General features: G+C 54.7%; 7 protein-coding genes across 7 annotated transcripts; 3 read left to right on the top strand and 4 right to left on the bottom strand.

The window, feature by feature from the left end:
• Positions 1-180: 180 nt before the first annotated feature.
• PFLUO_LOCUS808 (uncharacterized protein) lies at positions 181-4,411 on the top strand (the record flags this gene model as incomplete). The annotated part of the gene is made up of 2 exons (XM_073785833.1): positions 181-2,467; positions 2,523-4,411. The coding sequence occupies 2 exons, from the start codon at positions 181-183 to the stop codon at positions 4,409-4,411; spliced, it is 4,176 nt and encodes a 1,391-aa protein (XP_073634904.1).
• Positions 4,412-5,104: 693 nt separating this feature from the next.
• PFLUO_LOCUS807 (uncharacterized protein) lies at positions 5,105-9,837 on the top strand (the record flags this gene model as incomplete). Its single annotated transcript, XM_073785822.1, has 2 exons — positions 5,105-7,069; positions 7,126-9,837. The coding sequence occupies 2 exons, from the start codon at positions 5,105-5,107 to the stop codon at positions 9,835-9,837; spliced, it is 4,677 nt and encodes a 1,558-aa protein (XP_073634903.1).
• A 202-nt stretch (positions 9,838-10,039) lies between these two features.
• On the bottom strand, positions 10,040-11,120 carry PFLUO_LOCUS806 (nicotinate-nucleotide diphosphorylase (carboxylating); the record flags this gene model as incomplete). The annotated part of the gene is made up of 3 exons (XM_073785811.1): positions 10,040-10,775; positions 10,856-10,911; positions 10,965-11,120. The coding sequence occupies 3 exons, from the start codon at positions 11,118-11,120 to the stop codon at positions 10,040-10,042; spliced, it is 948 nt and encodes a 315-aa protein (XP_073634902.1).
• A 609-nt stretch (positions 11,121-11,729) lies between these two features.
• On the bottom strand, positions 11,730-12,787 carry PFLUO_LOCUS805 (uncharacterized protein; the record flags this gene model as incomplete). The annotated part of the gene is made up of 2 exons (XM_073785800.1): positions 11,730-12,228; positions 12,282-12,787. The coding sequence occupies 2 exons, from the start codon at positions 12,785-12,787 to the stop codon at positions 11,730-11,732; spliced, it is 1,005 nt and encodes a 334-aa protein (XP_073634901.1).
• A 505-nt stretch (positions 12,788-13,292) lies between these two features.
• On the top strand, positions 13,293-14,309 carry PFLUO_LOCUS804 (uncharacterized protein; the record flags this gene model as incomplete). The annotated part of the gene is made up of 1 exon (XM_073785789.1): positions 13,293-14,309. One exon carries the CDS (start codon positions 13,293-13,295, stop codon positions 14,307-14,309), a length of 1,017 nt encoding a protein of 338 aa, XP_073634900.1.
• A 197-nt stretch (positions 14,310-14,506) lies between these two features.
• Positions 14,507-15,988, bottom strand: PFLUO_LOCUS803 (uncharacterized protein; the record flags this gene model as incomplete). Its single annotated transcript, XM_073785778.1, has 3 exons — positions 14,507-15,199; positions 15,256-15,405; positions 15,461-15,988. The coding sequence occupies 3 exons, from the start codon at positions 15,986-15,988 to the stop codon at positions 14,507-14,509; spliced, it is 1,371 nt and encodes a 456-aa protein (XP_073634899.1).
• A 1,437-nt stretch (positions 15,989-17,425) lies between these two features.
• PFLUO_LOCUS802 (Fluconazole resistance protein 1) lies at positions 17,426-18,462 on the bottom strand (the record flags this gene model as incomplete). The annotated part of the gene is made up of 3 exons (XM_073785765.1): positions 17,426-18,140; positions 18,204-18,301; positions 18,355-18,462. The coding sequence occupies 3 exons, from the start codon at positions 18,460-18,462 to the stop codon at positions 17,426-17,428; spliced, it is 921 nt and encodes a 306-aa protein (XP_073634898.1).
• Positions 18,463-18,892: the final 430 nt, after the last annotated feature.

Here is an 18,892-nt window from a genome sequence, read left to right as displayed (position 1 = left end):
TTCTCCGTCTCTCCTTTCCCTCCTCCACTTTTCTTCCTTCCCTCCCCCAGACTGGGCCGACACGCAATGCCCGTCTGAGACTCTGGTTACACCCTCCATGCTTCAACCCAGTTGCGTCAGTCTCCTTTGACATCTTCCTCTCTTCCTCCCTCTCTTCCTCCAGCGGACACCACTACGACTATGTCGCAGCAACGGGAGTATACCGCCGCTCCCTCCCCTCCGCGCACTCCTCCCGCCCAAACCTCCATATACCGGCCGTCCAAACAAAAATTTCAACGCCCCTCCATCCGCGACACCTTCCCTGACACGATTGACAATGGCACGAGCACCAGCGAATCCGGGGATGACCGCGATCCACATGACCTATCCCTCTCCCCCCAGCATGCCGTTCGCACGTCGATCGTCGATAACATGCTTCTCTCCCTGGACCAATTCGACGCACCCGGATCCTCTCCTCTAGATGATTACCGCATGTTCAATCCCGCCTTGGACTCTGATACCCACACCCGATATTCCAAGGAGTCAACTCCCCCCGGCCGGTTTCGCGGTCACACCTTCTCCTCGTCCATGTCCTCCGAGGCAGATTACGCCTATGATGACCATCGGTATGCAACGAGGACAACAAAGGGCCGGCGGAGCAACAGCAGTTCCAAGTACCAAACCACTCCGAGGAAAATGGGAAGCACACGCGGTCGAGACTCCATGAGCGCCCGCGGGGTGCCGGCAAACATCCCGCGATCTAGCGACGCCCGCAAAGGTAGCAAGGGAAGCTCAACCTCGACGGTCGAGTATCCATCCAATATTCCTCGAACGCGAGCAGACTCGGGCTTAGACCGGCGCTCAGAGAGTTTTGACTGCGGGCCCAAGCGAACCTATGTTCCATATGCAGAGCCCGATGCCGGCCAGGATTCCTTGTTCTACGATGACAGCGACGCCGCGCCGACACCAAGCGTGCCAGGAGGGCCACGAAAATACACAGACTATAGTCGGACACCAACCAATTCACGGACGCCGGTGGGGTCGCGACGGAACAGCGCCAAATCGGTAGCGCAGGCTCCTCAGGTCCGCAAGACCCGCACGGACAACATCGGCACGGGGACTCTTCGAGCCCGGGACAATGAGAACTCGCAGCCAGACGTGGAAGTGGAAATGCCTCCGCCCATGCCCGCGTCGCAGGAGCCAGCCCCCAGCCCAACGATCTCATATAACAAACCCTCTCATCTCCCTCCGGAACCGGCTCCCACCAACTCGACCACTACAGTCGCCTCCACCAACACTCCTACGAAAGAGCGTCCTGGGTTTTTCCGGCGCGTGTTCGGCGGCTCATCCAAGACTCCGTCACCCAGTGCTGGAGAACAAGGAAGCCCCAGCGCGAATGACTTGTCCTATCTCCGTGAGAATGAACCCAAGGATGCCCATGGAGTGACGACCAATCTGAAGGGGCGGCAACAGCAACAGCTGCCCCCCAAGACTCCTACTGCGGAAGCTTCGCCGTCCACCCGAAAAGGACCGCAGCAAGTAGTGAAACAAAAATCATCGTTCTTCCGCCGGCGCAAGAAGTCTGTGGTCGAGAATGTTCCGCCTCCAATTGTTTTACCCCAGGAGATTGCGACTCCACAGGCCCTGGACATGATGAAGCCGGAGCCAAGCCCTGTTAGCAGTCTGCGGAGGGTCATGGATCCGTACCTTGCAGACGCCAACCCAGCACACCAAGCTTCCAAGGAGCAACGTCGCGAGGGGCCGCAGGCCCAAGACTCTTTGTCTTTGCAAACACAAAGAGAGACCGTGTCAGATTCTGCCGAGGGATCGACAATCAAGATAGTCCCTCAAGATAGTGAGGCAGAAACTGCCACAGAATCGGCCTCATTAGACAACCCCCGGGACGCCACCCCCTCCGCATCTTTGTCGCCTGTGGTGGAGGATTACTCGCTCAATGCCACTTCACCCACCAACCACTCCGCTGATGATCTTCCGAAAGAAACACCAGTGGAAGTCAACAAATTGGCAATCCCTGCCACTGGCAAAGATATCAAGGCCCCCGAATCTCCCGGTGCGTCCGTCTCAGAGGCCTCGCAATATCAAACCGCGGTAAACACACCGGTGGTAGAATCTGAAGAACCCACGGCGGCCGAGCAGCCTAAGGATACAACCGACGGGCCCGGAGATGCGGTGGAGGATGATCCGACGGCGATTGATCGAGAACAAGCGCAGAAGCTCTTTGATAGCCAGGACCAAGTGGTGGGCAACGAACCGGCTGCCGCTTGGCTGGGTGACCCTGATCGGGCCAAGGTTCGGGAGGCGTATATGCGATTCTTCAACTGGTCCAATGTCAACATTCTCGCCGCCCTACGAAGTCTCTGTGAGCGTTTGGTGTTAAAAGGAGAGACTCAACAAGTGGATCGCGTCCTAGATGCCTTCTCAAACAGATGGTGTGATTGCAACCCGAGCCATGGTTTCAAAGCCACCGGTAAGTTTATACCTGGTAATCTTTTGTTCCGCGCAAATCTAATCTGTCCGATTAGATGTTGTGCACACGATTTGTTACTCCCTTCTTCTCTTGAATACCGATCTTCACTTGGCCGACATCGACCAGAAGATGACCAAATCCCAATTTGTACGGAACACTATGCCGACTATTCATCGAGTTGCTATGGATGCGGCTCCGGAGGGATTCGACACCTTGCGTCCCGTTAATCGTACCAAGACCACACCTCAGAGCCTAGACGCAACTCCCACCTCTGCACGATCTGCAACGTTCCCTCTTGGCGATGGCAGCCATGGGTCATTGGACGTGGATTCCGTCCGGGGCCCTGTCGATGCCAGTAACGACACTGGGCCGCTGGTCAGTGTGCCATTCACGGGAACCGTGAGAGCCTGGGAACAGCAGGTGGAGTCTGTTCTCAAAGAGTTTTATAATTCTATCCAAAAAGAAAGGCTTCCTCTTTATGGTGCTCAGCCCGAGAGAGAAGTTTCCCGGATGCACTCGAATAACTTCCTGGGCCCTTCAATGGGTACGCTACGCAGAAGCCCCAGCACAATCAGCAAGAGTGGCTCGGATATTTATCCACGCGGCCGGTCCGCGGATTCGCGCCATGGAGCCGCACGATGGTCATCCAAACCCCGTTCTCGAGCAGGGAGGCTGTATCCCCCGTCCTTTATGGGCTCCAGCCGAACAAGTCTTGATGATCAGTCATCTCTTTGGAGCCCTACTGCATCAAGCACCTGGAGCAAATACTCTCTGGGCAGATTCACTTCCGCCTCCGTGGACTCATTCGGCTCGGAGTACCCGCGCGGCGAGTACCAACAGTCCATCGGCTTTGCAAATGCACTGAGCCAGGCGATCATTCGCGAAGACTCCGCCACCTCCGTTTACAGCTATGAGGACAACGAACGCACGATGCCTCTGCTCGAGGATGAGACTTTGGCCCTTGCTGGCGCGCCGTGGGCCAAGGAAGGGAGCTTGAAGCACAAGCACCACTTGGACGCTGTGGACAAACGAGCCAAGGATCGAAACTGGAACGAATGTTTCGCAGTCATTCAACAAGGCTGGATGCGTCTCTTCTCATTCAACTCCAAGTCGATGCGCCAGAAAGCGAAGCAGCGTGGCGGCGTCGTGGTTGGAGGAGGCAACTGGACGGAAAACGCCGAGGAGCTGTGGAAATTCATGCTACGCCAGACTATTGCCAGTGCACTTCCACCGCCCGGATACTCCAAGTCCCGTCCCCACGTCTGGGCGTTGAGTCTGCCCACCGGTGCCGTGCATCTCTTCCAAGCTGGTACGCCCGATATTGTCCGAGAATTTGTCTCCACGGCCAATTACTGGAGTGCACGACTGTCAAAGGAGCCCCTGGTGGGAGGTATCAGCAATATTGAATATGGATGGAGCGATAATGTCATCAACACCGCCTTGGTGAACCCCGAAGGTCGTTCCCCGCCGCCTGGGTCTGGGCCTCGACCAAGCATCCAGAGCTCGATCCGGAGCTCCATTGATCAGCAGAGCGTGCGGCCCAGACTCCCTGCCGACAGGGTCCACATTAGTGACTGGAGCCCGCCGCAACAAAGCATGGTCGCCTCCAACCTTACGGAGGAGGACCAACTGAAGGCCCTTCAGACGTACGTGAAGAACATCGAAGACGAGCTCCAGAGACACAATGAGCTTCGATCTGCCATGAATCTCGCTTTCTCCCCACGCCATCCCAACTCCACCAAAGCGATGACCAACTGGGAGAAGAAATCCTCGTATCTGTTGCGGGAGATTGTCAAGTTCCGCACCTATATGGATTCCCTTCGCAATGCTGTGACGTCCAAGGAAAAGTTCTATGCCACCTCCAACAATTACTACAATGGCGCTGGTGTTGACAGCGACGCTGTGAGCATCAAGCGGCCCGTGACCGGCGCAGGCCCAGCGTGATTTACATCTTTCTTTTTTTTCTTTCCCCCTGGATACATGCTCCTGGCTGTATATACCCTCCAGATGGGGTGCCACATCCGGGATGCGCTATTTATTTCCTTTCAAAAACGATCTGATGCCTTGTGATGTTTTTCGTGCTTCTATTCTCCTTTTCTAATCTTTTTTTCCCTCCTGTACATGTCTCTTCTTTTGTTGCGCGACTCGTGCTGAACCGGTTTTTGCACCATACTCTCTGCCCATTCTTAGGCCATTGCGTTCGGGAACCTTTTTTTTTTTTTTGTTTTGATACTGCTTTGGACAGACACGCAGATGTTACGGATACCATGATTGTCTTAATGTTATTGTTGTGATGAATTCCGAAATTAGCCATATTGTAGCAGAGCGTGGATATGGTATAGTAGGATAGGTGACTGTAGTGGAATTAGTACATGTCACAGAATAGTGCGTGGCGATGATCTCTGTAGTATGGTGCCTGGCCGTGGGGATAGGTGTACTGTCCACGGTTCACTCTGTTTGTCGATAGCCAACACCAAGGTAAAAGTGGCAGGAGCAGTGTCTTTACTCTCTTTACTCTACTAACTCACTTCGTAGTTTTCGTACTTCCTCTCCCCACTCCTGCAATTTCTCCATGCAGTCAGGACCAACGCTAAGACGGCCCAAGTGGAGACCCAAACACACCCGGACGCCGTCACCATGTCGACCGGCGCCGTTACTCCGATCGACACTCCGTGCCGCATCCCCTCGAATCAGTCTTCCTTCCACACGCCCTTGTCGCCCGTCGATGCCTCTGGTGATTCCACCGAATTCTTCATGGCAGAGGACGCGCACGGGGATCAGCCCCCGAATGCGATGGACGACTCGACAGTAACACAGAACCAAGGAGCCGACGACGCGCAAGACACCACAACAACAACCACCACCACATCCACCGCCGAGACAAACGCAGACCATGCCGCTACAACCACGACCACAGAGCAGCAGCAGCAAGGCATGACGGATGAGCCTAGCCTCCTGCCCCCGTTGACCGAGCGTGACGACAGCAGCCTCCTGCCGCTCAGCGAAAATGGCGACCACGAACGCGGCACCAACCAAACCCTCATCGAGGAGACGGAAATGCGTCGCAAGCTCATGGATATAGAATCCAGTTTTTTGCCAGAGCCCTCGACCATCGATGTCGCTGCGACCGGCCCTGTTGTTGGCGCGGACGATACCTATCTCGTCGGGGTATCTGGCGACCACGCGGCGGACATTTCTTTTGAGGGACTTTCGCACAATTACCAAGACTCTGCGTCGACCCAGAACCAGAACAGGGATATACCAACCGTCCACGCGGAGCAAGCGGTGCAACAAGGAGACAACAACTCGCTGCTCCACCCCTTGACCTCGTCACCGGCCGCTGCTGCTGCGAATCGCCGGAATCAGCTCACTTTGTCCGAGACGAACCCCGACTCCAGCCAATTTTCCCAAGACGACCGACACTATAGATCCGAACTGTCCCAATCAGAGAACGAGTCACAGCTTACACCATCCAAGCTTCAAAGGTCTTCTCGCAGCGTGTCTCCGGGTCCGTCAAGGTTATTCAGTGATCAAAGCAATTACTCTGGAGACGCAGCCTTGCGTGGTAGCGGACGGAGAGGAACTCGACCTAAATACCTGAACAGCCGTCAGGGGCCTCATCGTCTCTCGCATTCCTCTGTCACAAGCACCAACACGGAAACGACAAACAGTGATGCTACATTAGGAGGAGACTACGCCCTCCAGTCAGGGGGTGCTGCCTCTGACCAGTTTGGGAGCTTCCATGCTGGAACACGCACCAACATGACAAGAACAACCAGTCTTGGTAGTATGGCATCTGGGATCTCTGGATACAGCGAAGAGAATTCTCTGGAGAAACGGAATGTGAACGGTCCCTTTGATGGTGGACTGCAAACCTTGAATGAAGAGGAAGGCTCACCACGGTCAACACGGCACACAGCGAGGTTTGACGAGACCTCGGCACCGGAGACGCCAAGAGCGCGACCGCGAGACAGTACCTTTCCGACTGATACGGCTATTGCAGAGCGTGTCAAGGGCATTCAAGTTCCAAGCACCTTTGTTCAACGGTTCCGAGAAGACTTCCAGGGCACGTCCCCTGAGAAACGGGTAGGGGCCTCGACTCCTGCGTTTGGGAGAAGCGGCCGCTCCATGACTCTCAAAGAACAAAGCAGCACAATTGACCGTCTCTCGAAGGAAAACTTCGACCTGAAAATGCGAATCCATTTCCTGAACGAGGCGCTGAACAAGCGGTCCGAGGAAGGCATCAAGGAAATGATCTCCGAGAATGTCGAGCTAAAATCAGACAAGCTCAAGCTCCAGAAGGACAATCAAGGCCTCAAGCGCAAGATTCGTGATTTAGAGAAACAACTGAAAGATCATCAATCGGACAAGGAATCAATGGTCAATCATGATCCGGAGGGCTCGGAAGGAGATCGTGACTCGGCCCAGGATGGAGAAGTTGTCTACCTGCGCGAGCGGGTTGAAACCTACGAGCTCGAAATTGAGCGACTGAGGTCCGAAAGTGTCGCAAGAGAAAGCGAAAAACGCCGCCTGGCCGAAATGGTCAAATCCTTGAGCGAGAACCGAGCTGGAGGGTCAGATGCAGGTGCTAGAGAGGAGAGGGTATGTAATTGTGAATATCATCATCTCCGGTCCGCGCTAACGATTTCATATCACAGGATATGTGGAAAGACATGCTTGATGCGGAGACTGCTGCGCGTGAGCAAGCCGAAGATGAAAACCGAAGACTACGGGATGAGACGATCCGTCTGCGGAGCGAGATGTACACTGCTACCGGCGGCGCAAAGCCTGGGCAGCGTGATCGAGGCGGTTCAACGGTTTCCCACACGTCAGCATCCGACAAGGATGGCAGTCGAGCTGTCACTTCCAGCAACACACTTATGGTGGAGATTGAACTTCTGAAGCAGGAGAATGCAGAGCTGAGAAAGGAAGTCAGCGCGCAGACTTCAATGCTGACGTCTCGCAACCGGGAGAAAGAACGCCTCTATCAAGAAATTGAGGAGCTGAAACTTGGCCAACGGCGCGATGGTAACCGATCAGTTGCGGGAGACAGCATTCTCGACCGCTCAGCATCACGCGCCAACATCAGGCCGTCGTCTTCCGAAGTGAGCGACGGAACACGTGCCAGTGATCTGGACCGCGACGAGCTGGAGGCACGTAATGGGCAATTGCGCGATCAGGTGTCTACCCTCAAACTTGAGAACCAGGCCATCGGGGCCCAGCTTGACGATTACGTCCGAGAACTGGAGGCGATTGATCAAGCTTACCAAGCCGACGTCGACCAAGCCGAAGAGGAGATGCAGAACTTGCAGCAAGAGAGAGACCAGGCTCTCCAGCTGGCTGACGAGCGTGAGGCTGCTTTCCAGGAACTGCAAGCTGAGGCTCAGGAAGAGCTGAACGCTCTCGGGGAGGAGCTTGATCAGAAGATTGTTGAGTGTCAACGCATGAATGAGGACTTGAACAACCAGGATGAGAGCCTCAAGGTCTTGCAGGCGGAGATGCGCTCGGCGAGCGAAGGCATTATCCGTCTCGAAGAAGATGCCCAAAACAATCTCGAGAGATACCAGACCGTGCAGCAAGAACTGGAGGAGACCAACGGCGAGATGGAGGCGCTGGAAAAGACCCTGTTCGAGGCCAACACCAAGGTACAGCGACTGACGGTGCAGATCGAGTCGAGCCAGAATGAGATTGCCTTTTTACGGGAAGAGCAAGATGGCGATAAGATCCGCATTGGTGATTTGGAGTCTGAGCTGAAGACCTATGCGATGAGTCTGCACAGTGAAAAGGAGAAGACCAGGGAGCTCGAGCAGCGACTGGCAGGCGAACGACACCAGCGCGAGGTGGTTGGAAGCAAGGAGAAGCAGGACGTCCAGCGGATTATGAACGAACTGAACCGCGAGGCCTCGGCAGCGAAGGAGGAAGCCCGAAGACTAAAGAAGAGCTTGTCAGCTCAAGAGATTGAGACTTCTACCTGGCGCGAACGACTCACGGACCTGGAGAACAACCTCCGCGAAACACTGGGTGACCTGAGTGGTAGCCGATCCAGCTTGATCTCCAACATCATGAAGTTGCAAAAGGAGCTCGAGTCAACTGCTCTGGAACTGGAGAGTGTCCGCTCCCAACTGGACGAGAAGGAGTTGATTCTTCGCAACCGCGATGCTCTCCTAGAGAGCCATGGCTTGGAGTCCCGTAAACTCTCGGAGCTGCTCGAACGTGAGCGGCAGGCCCGACGGGCGGACAAGCAGTCGTTTGAGCAGTCGCTTAAATCTCACCAGCAGGCGTCTCGGACTATCACACAGAACAACTCTCGCATTACGGAACTGGAAAATGCACGCAATCAAGATCGCAAGAGGTTCATGACGCTGGAGCAGCAGTTTAAAGATCAGCTCAGCGAACGCAATGTTTTATTCCTGAACATTTGGAAACGGCTGTCTGCGATGTGTGGGCCAGACTGGGCTCACTCTAACAGTTTGATTAATGGCAACCTACCGAGCCAAGAAGTTATTGGCAACATCTTGTTCTGGCCCGGATTCAGCCGCAACCTTTCGCTTGCGATCAAAACTGTCGAGAGCGTGATTTCTGGGTTGAAGACCCGGATCAAGACCGTCGACCACGATCTGAACAAACAATATCAAACCCTCGAGAATTCGTTCAACACCCGGGTCCGAAAACTCGAACGGCTTGAGGAAATTGTCAAGAATATGCGGTCTCAACAGCAAGGTCGTGGCCACTCCAGCTCATCGTCGGAGATGTCCAAACTGAAGGGCGAGAACCGGCTCTTGAAGGCAGAACTCAACTTGCTCCAGTCCAACTCGCGCAGCCATGGCTCTGCGTCAGCGGCCGCAGCGTCAGTCATGACTTCAGGCCCACGCTCCCCATCTCTTGGATCGGCGGCAAATACCGAACGAGCGGTATCTCGTCACAATTCTACGACAGGCGCTGAACAGAAGCCTCGCTCTGACAAAGGATTGACACGGAGTTCGACGGGCCTACCGCAGCCATCTCACTCCTCATCCAGCAGCACCCTGACCAACGACGCTGGAGCCATAATGCACCGCACACGCAGCGGGAATAGCGGCTGGGAAGGCGGCGACGATAAATGGATCCATCGACTGCACGAACTGGAGAAGCGGCTCAAGTCAGAGCGTGAAGGGCGTTTGCTCGACCGCAGCGGTGCGCGCAAACGGCTTGAGGAGCGCGATGCAGAAAACCAGAGACTACGCGACCAGATTCACCGTGAGCGAGTTCGCCGGGGCCCCTCGGGCACCATCACTGATGGCAGCACTACGGAAGGCCGTCGCGGGCTGGTCTCAGAAGAGGCAGTCAGCTCAAGTGAGGGCGAGGGCATCACAGTGGACATTGAGGTTTGATTTTTGGTGGGAAAGGGGGGATGTACAAACAACTTGGAATACCCGGGGCGCATGCGGCATTGGAAGTCGGATGTATGTGATTAACTTATGGGTCATGACAGACATGCAGGCGTTATTGATGTATCATTCACGCCACGAGATATATGTTACCATGCATCTACAAAATCCTCAATAGAATTTAGTACTGTACAACAGACAATGTCTACCGCAAGGACACCTTCAGCGAAAAGTCCACGATCCCCGTTCCCTGGTGAATCGAACTTGTGGACAAAATATCCACATCGGGACACGCATATGCCGCCGCATTGTCCTCGGTGAGTCCACCAGACACCTCAATCAAGAAATTGCGCTGCTTCGCCTTCCACTCCGTCTTCAACTGCGCCGCCGCAGCGCGCACCCCCTCTGGCGTAAAATTATCCAACATGATCACATCCGCCCCGGCCCCGATGGCCGCATTCGCCTCCTCGACACTCCGACACTCGACTTCGACCTTGGTCGCGAACCCGCCTGCCGCTTTAGCTGCTGCCACTGCGCGGGGAATGGCCTCTGCAATGGACTTGTCGTCCGTTGAACTGGGGGCCTTTCCGCCATCTGCGGCGGCGGTATTGTTCGCACAGGCCCAGACGTGGTTATCCTTTAGCATGGTCATGGACGACAGATCATGGCGGTGCGGGTCTGCGCCGCCGACGAGAATGCCGTATTTCTCGACAATGCGGAACCCGGGGGTTGTCTTGCGCGTCCCGGCCAGTGTGCCTGTCCATCCTTGGGCGCGGAGTGCGGAGACGAGGGCGGAGCTCTTGCTTGCGATGCCGGAGCAGCGGGCGAGGATGTTGAGAGCGACGCGCTCGCCCAGCAGGATCTTGCGGATGGGACCGCGGACGGTGGCGCAGTGGGTTATGGGTGTTATCTGCTGACCTTCTTTGACGTGCCATTCAATCCTGGAATCAGTGTTTGTGTCAGTCTCCATGGCTCAAAAGATGCTTCAGAAAAGAGACCGCGGAATCGAGGGGGGCCATACGAGCAACCGAGTTGAAAGAAGACTTCCTCGAAGAAGGGAACGCCCGCTACAATTCCCTATTTACCGTGTCAGCACTCTTTTCGGCTCAATGCCGAGATCAAAGGCATACCTTGCTCTTCCCCAGTAACCGCGCCTCGCCCTCGGACTCCCCCACCACGAACCCGCCATAGTCCAGACTCGGACAGTCTTCTTCCAGCCAGGCGCTGATGAGGCGCTTGTAGTTGGTTGGGAGGAGGTGACGGGGGTCGCCATATGCTGCAGCCATGTTGTCGTGTCAACTGTACAATAATTGATGATATATGGTTAACTATGTAACTAGTTTGGAGTATGCCGTTCAGTCATATCATATCACCCCGCGGGCGGAAAAAAGCGGGTTAGGGCTCCGGTTCTGGGCGAGGTCACGTGGATCTATACTGGAGGAAGTGGCCGAACTCGGGAACATGAGAGAAGGCTGAGCTTACTTCTGGAAATGATCTAAAATCGGATCACTTTGCAGCGGATCTCTTCATGACATTCCTCTGGAAAGCGGAGAACATCATGATACGGACAATTACAGACTGCGCACCGTTCCAACTACAGTGATCGGACTGCATTGCCGAGGGTTCTCGCGGAGCCGGTGGGTCGGACTAGCTGACTACACGTTCGACAGGAGACACGACGGAATATCTCGTGTGATTATCAATACTATCCCGTCGGCAAGGATCCCGATCTCCTGTCATACGGGCCGAGAGGGGATCCGCTCCTATACTCGGTCTCCCGAGGCTCACTGGGCCGAGGTTGAATAGTCCCACCTCCCCCCCAAAAGTATCAAAATGCCTCAATAATGGAGATCAAGGCTCCAATTTTCTTTTCATTCACTCTATTATGAACATGTCTAGGCCTTCCACGCCTTGTACACATTCTTGCAGCCAAAGATCTGCCCCTTCTTGAGAAGCACCATGTTGCGCCACTTGTCTTCATTGATAGCATTGACGTACCGACTTGGCTCCACGCAGAAACCGGCGCCCTCGCCGTGGGCCGGAGCACCATCAATCTCAGGGACATTGATATACTTGCCTGTGTAGAACTGGAAGGCGGGTTCCGTGCTGTGCACTTCAAGGTGCAGCTTGGTATCCGGGTGGTTGAACTGCGCGAGACGGCGCAGGGGCAGGCCACGCGTGTCGAGCGGGATCTTAGACGGATCGGTCTCCATGACAAAGACGTCATCGATGTGCGGCTCGTTCGTGCCCAGCGTGAAGGGGGAGGCCACGTCGCGCGGGAACTTGTCGATGGTGCCGACAGGGATTCCGGTGGAATCAAGAGGGAGGTAGTCGGCGGTTGCGAGCTGGGCGGTGGTGCCTGCCACCGTCGGGCCGCCGGTAATGTTGAAATAGCTGTGATGAGGAGTGAGCGAGCTTCTATCTCCTACGGGGGATGATTGACATACCTGTGGTTGGTGATGTTGACCACCGTCTCGTCGCACTCATCACCGACAAACTCCACCTCGTACTCGGCCGTCAGCACGCTCTTGGCCGCGCCTTCGTCCTCCTTGCTCGCCGTGTACCAGACCCGCACCTCAACGGTACCGGGGTAGCCCTCCTCGCCATCCTTGGAGAGGTACTTGAAGAGCAGAGCGTCGTGGCCATTGCGCTGGACGGTGTGCGGACCATCGAAGACACGCTTGCCCCAGCCCAGTGGGCCGCCGTGCAGCGCATTGGGCCCATTGTTGCGGGCCAGATGAACCTCCTTACCATTCAGATTGTGGATGACGCCGTCCTTGATACGGTTGGCGACCCGGCCAATCGTGGCGCCGTAGTGCGGGGTGTTGTACTTGACATAGTGGTCCTGCGTAGGGAAGCCCTGTACGATGTTGGTGCCGCCGATGCGGAACTCCTGGATGATGGCGCCCAGGGGAATGAAGGTGAATTCGGCTAGCTGGGTGGAGGAAGACATGGTGGATGGTGTGGGAGTGAGAGAAGTAAGACAGAAAGAGAAGAGTGTGATGTGGGGGATTGTTGCGGGATCAACCCCCGTCGCTTTAGCCTAAAGGGGGTTTTACCCGTTCCTCCCTGTTCATGTATACTTGTCCTCTGCCATTGAAAAAATTAACTATTATTGCCTAAACATCTGCCTTGAGCTTTCAAGTCTGTATACTACTTCGGCGTACTTGCCTCTTTTCAGCACAGACAGCGCTCAACGCTAACCGTATACAGTAATTCCTTTTTGGGTTAGCGTTGCGCGACAAAGTATAGCCTCACTATCACGACTCGTGTCTGCTCGGGGTTTAGGTCTCCCTGTTCGGACTTGCGAGATGCCCGGTCAAACTGTCCATCCGAAATCAGAATATAAATATGGCGGTTGTGCCGCTGCAAAGATACACTTCATCTTCATCGCAATCCTCAATCATCACCAGAATTCACACTAGTTCAACCCATTTTCAATCATTATATTCAACACTATGTCTGCTGCTTGGATCAATGAGCCCAAGGCTCACCCACTCGAGGTCAAGGCCGCCCCGACTTACACCCCGGGCCCCAATGAGATTCTCGTGCGCAACCACGTCGTGGCGATGAACCCCATCGACAACACGACCCAAATCCGTGGAATCTTCCCTCTCCAGTATCCAGCCATCATGGGTCAAGATGTTGCCGGCGAGGTTGTGGCCATTGGCCCCAACGTGACACGCTTCAAGGACGGTGACCGCGTGCTAGGTCACTCCGTGGTCTTCGCGACACAAGAGCAGCGAGACGGGGCTTTCCAGACCTACACCATCGTGCGCACCAACCTGGCCTGTCCCATCCCCGATGAGATCTCGTTTGAGTCGGCCTCAGTGCTTCCTTTGGGTCTGTCAACCGCCTCGTGTGCCCTATTCCAGGACGATGATCTCCACCTGCAACTTCCGACCTCTCCCTCACAGAAGCCCACAGGCAAGACGGTCCTGATCTGGGGCGCAGCATCCAGCGTGGGCTGCAACGCTGTACAGCTGGCTGTGGCAGCGGGATACGAAGTTGTGGCCACCGCTTCGCCACACAACTTCGATCTGGTGAAGAAACTCGGCGCCAGCCAGGTGCTAGACTACCACAATCCCGCGGTCGTCGAAGAGCTGCTCCATGCTCTCCAGGGCAGAGAACTTGCCGGTGCGTTTGATTGTATTGGTTTCTCCGCGGCACAGGCCACGGCCACGGTGGTTGCAGCGTCGCAAGGCGCCAAGCGCGTTGTCTCTACCAAGCCTGTGCCGGCTGATCTGAATCGGCTGGAGGGAGTCACTGTCAAGCAGTGCCGTGGCGATGCTCTGCGAGATAATCATATCGGGAAAGCAGTCTACGAGGATTTCTTGCCTCAGGCGCTCAAGGATCGGTCGTTTGTCCCGGCTCCGGGGCCGTTGGTTGCGGGTAAGGGGTTGGAGAGTGTACAGGGTGCACTGGACCTGCTCCAGAAGGGGGTTTCTGCTAAGAAGGTTGTGGTTGTGCTTTAGAACGCGTGTCTATTTGCTCCAATATGTTACCTTATTGGGTGTATCGTTAATCTATTGATAATGCACTCGCTTCATTTGTCTCAAGTCGGCTTGTCTCAGGCCAGTAGCCCGACTAGAACTAGCATACTACTACTAGCAAGGGAGCCCGGTTCCGGGTTTGAAGACTAAAACATAGTTAGCAGTGTAGCCACAAAAGACTAAGACCAGAAAATACCCACGTTGGCCAGGAGAGATGCCAGCCCTATCCCCATATTCTGTTTCATCCACACCAGACATTTCTTCATGTGGCTTCGAATCTGAGGATTGATGATCACGAGATTGGAAACAACGTGCATGGAATGCATGAGCAACAAGCCACCGACCGATCGACCTGGGTTGGCAATCGATGAATTGGAATCCGAATCACGCAAAAAGGCATGCACGTCTTCCGCCAGATGGTACGGAATAGACGAAAGCATGTCCTCCAAAACATGCAGCACCACATCTAGTTCCGCATCATGATCCGTGCCATCATCGATAGTATCCGATAGTTGCAGAATGAGGTCGACAAGCAATAATCGAGCGGCGCGATAGGCATTCCATACCCCAGCAACGTAGAAGTCAAAGTATGTATCCACTTTGCCGGGCCAGGAACCCACTCCATAATCGAAGTACACCCCTCGTCCAGTCATGGAGCCAACCGTGCTCGGTTTGAAATCATTAGGTTGAGCTTCTTCCCATTTGGAGAACATATCGTTCAACCGCATTGCCTCGTCCCGGAGTACGAGTATCTCGGCAGTTGTATTAATTGTGCTATTGTTCCGTTCCCAAATGGATCCGAGTATAGATAGCAAGGGATCTAATGCCTGATCTGAAGAGCTTGCAATTGGAGGTGTAAGCAGACCAGTATTCTCCGCGGCAGTCAGCAAGGTCTTTACGGTATTGTGTATCGATAGAGCACACATACATGTACTGCTCCGCCCAAAGCCCCGAGCGACTGACCACCCTGGACAGCTTGCAGGAGCTCCAATGGGGAATTCCTCACCCCGAGCATAGCAGCAACACCCCTCGCGTGGACATTGTGGTTACTAGGCCGCAAGTCATCGGCAGCAATGATCTACGCCGGGGAGAGTCAGCTCCACGTCTGACCGATGAAGGCAAAAGTTGCGCACCTCATAAAGACCCAGAAGCAAGGCGACCAGCGCTTTGTCCTCCTTATTAGCCAAGGTAGCAGGGGGATGCTGGATCTCAACAGCCAGGGAGGCCACCAAATCCTGATACAGTTTCTCAGCACGGAGGCTCAGATGCGGGCGGTTGAGTGAGATGCCATGTTTCGCTAAGGCGACCAGTCCACAAGCCTTGGCCAGATCAGACTTCCAGCCTAGACGACGCAGACGAGCCTCGAGGCGCCCCAAAAACCCACGGGACAGGGCCTGACTGGTTGAGTGGACGCAAAAGTCATACACAAATGCCTGCAGGGCGAACTCATCCACAGCTTTGTCGGGCACTTCTATTGGCGAATTGTCGCTGGCTAGGATGTTTGTCCCTGGGAGACGTTCTCGCACAGGGAGTGAGCACTTGCGTCCAATTGACTTGGTGGTGCTGCCAGGCGTATTATCGGGGCGTCCGTATTGCTGGATGACCACTTTCTCGTCATTCTCATAGCCACCACATGTGCGCTTGGCAGTGACACATCTCATACACGACTTGTCAGGGAAACTACTGGTTAGCAAAGGACTCTCTGGCTGACAGGGCCCTGAAAGGCATACAGGCCGGGTTTCATCACACTACGCACGGGTTAACTACGATCCGCAGCAGTTATTATTCTTCATTAATTATGGAGCGTAAAAAAACAACGAACCTTCTTCCGCCGCCGCTTGCATGTGGCACACCCTCGTGAAGGGCCGAAGTAGACCATTCTCGGAAAACAATCAGACAGTAGACTGCAGCTAGACGGAGTTGTCGGGTTTAGGAGCAACCAGCATCCGGGCGGAGAGTTTCGGGTTCCGGCGCCGAGTGACCCAAACGCAGGATCAGGGGGGATCCGAGGGGTTTTTGTGTTTTGTCCTTGTTAGCTCGCTAGTGCCTTGTACGGTACACAACTGGCCCCCTACCCCTGGGCGCTAGTTAGACCGGGGAAGGAAGGGGCAATCAGTCACCGAATCTCAGCCCGTGTTTGTGTTTGGTTTTTGTGGTGAGCTCACGAGAGGGCGGGGATACGGATGTAACGAGCATCACCTGAGCGGAACATTAGTCCTAAATCGGAAATTCGGCACATCGGCGTCTCGCGCTTCAAGAGGCCGAGACTTTTGACAGAAGGGGCAAATATTACAACCGTACAATACGGCCCATTCTCGCGAGGGGTGGATGCCGAAGTGGAGTTGGTTGGATCCCTTCCGCTGACTCAGGGCTGGACAGGGCTGAGCTGGCGCAGCACCGCGACGGGCCAGCGAGTATGTACTGTGTTAAGGTTCTGGCGAATGCATAGAACGATGTCGTTTGTAATCAATCCTAGACTCTGTCGAATCTTCCAGAGGCCCATTTGTCACATTTGGTCAATCTATATCGCTTAGTCATCTCGGCGGACCCGGTGGAGTCACAACGGGCAAGTTCGAGATCAGATCGGCACTTGGCTCCGGACTACTAGATGCGGCCGAACTGAAGAACAGGTTCTAGGAGATAACGCAGGCTGGATCGACTCATGGCGGACCCTGCTTGCACTGGATTCGGAGACAAAATCTGGACCAGGATGATGAGATCATCGTTTGGGATCGGTTGATTTCATCGGGATGGTGTAACGGTGACATAACAAAGACCAACCACACGCCATCAAGAAAGAGAAGGGAATCTCTTTTTTGCACAGATTTGAAAAAGAAAGAGTCAAGAATCAAACAAGAAAGAAAACTCCAGACACCGCAGAACCAAACCCCAAAAAAGACCACCCCGCCCAGTAGTTCCTCTGTACAATGATTGATATTAGGACACCCAATTGCACCAGGCAGTGGGGGATAATAACCCCAAAAATGAAAGAAACCAAACCCAAAACCAACACCCAAATAAGAAACATGTAAAGTATACATGCATCACGTCATACGGCGTTATAAAAAATGTTAGGAAAAAAAAAAGGCGAGAGGAAATCAGATGGAAGTGATCTCCGTCGGATTTGGATTGAGGAACTGGTTGAAGTCTTCGTAGTCGTTCTTGGAGTCGACAAAGGATCCCGACGACATGCAGTTCATGGGCACCTGGCGGTTGAACATGGGCGAGGCCATTTGGTTGTCATCGAACGACAAGTTGGCATAGTCAGCCGAGTTCATGAGGTCCATCTCATCAAAAGGATTAAAGCTGGGGTTATTGGGCCACTGCTGTTGCTGCTGAGGACCACCCTGCAGAGCGAGCGGGTTGACCACGCCCTGCATGGGCAGCTGCTGCGCATAGCTGCCGGACATCTGAGGCTCGCCCTTGATCTGGGGCGCGCGCGCCGTCGGGCTATAGGCCGGCGGGGTGGGGGGCATCTGGCGCTGACTGAAGGCGTCGGACGAAAAGCGAGACCGAGCCGTGGGGGACTGCGGACTGTCGGCGCTGCCGTCGGACGATTCCTGACGCTGCATATGGCCGGCGTTGGAGCGCCATAGGTCCTGCTGCATGGTCTCGGGATTTTCTTCAAAGTGCTCGCCCTTACTGTGATCGAGGGCGCCCAGGTGGGTGAGCAGGTCGTGTGTGAGCGGGTGGCCGTTGGGCTCGGACTTCAATCGGTCGCCGGCCCAGCCTTCGCCGTCGGTAGATCGTCGGTAGAGCTCCTGGAGGCCGTGGACCAGCCAGGCTTGTTGCTGTTCGAGCATCTCAACATATCTAGGGCGGAAGAACTGTCAGTTATACTTTTCAAGAAACACTATAGCCTGGTCGAAAGCTTACCCTTTAGGGTACACTTTATCGTGGGCCTTTTTGCGTTCCCCGAAGACGCAGATGGCATTATCTGCTCGACAGCGCGAGCATGGGCTCGCTCCATCACACTGAGTAGTTAGTACAAGCCCATCCACACTACTCAAGGCCGTCCAGAACATACCTTGGATTTCTTCAGTCGACAGCGATCGCAGGCTTTGCACACCCGCTTACGAACGTTGCCATCCGACTGTGAGTGGTCGGACGTGGGTGTCGATTGGCGCGCAGCCATGATGGGCAAGTATGTTTTGGCGAGGGGCACAGAGATGAGCCGGGGGGAAGTAGGCAATTAGGGCTGGGAAGGCAAAAAGGACGAGGAGCCCGGGTTTTGGAGTATGGGCGTCAGTAATAGTACTTCCCGTTCCGGATGGAGTGGGCGACGTCAATCGGGGTCGATGATCTAATGAAGATGTCGGGAAGGAGTCTCCAGGCCCGATGTAATGTCAGGATTGAGTTTAATCCTTAAACGTTTGCAGAGGAACCAGGGAATATATATCAAGGAAAGAGAGGAAGGGGGGGGGGGGGATTCGAGTATTAGTTATACGAACCGAACTAGTTAACTATAGATCTCACTTATGCTCTCAAATCAATCATAAACTGGTGGCTCCACCAGGCTGATCACAGGTCCGGTTTTATTTTTTCGTTTTCTTACTCGATCTGGA

The sequence above is a fragment of the Penicillium psychrofluorescens genome (genome assembly GCF_964197705.1).
Source record: "Penicillium psychrofluorescens genome assembly, chromosome: 1".
In the NCBI taxonomy this organism is placed as follows: Eukaryota; Fungi; Ascomycota; class Eurotiomycetes; order Eurotiales; family Aspergillaceae; genus Penicillium; species Penicillium psychrofluorescens.
This window is presented reverse-complemented; position numbering and strand designations above follow the sequence as displayed.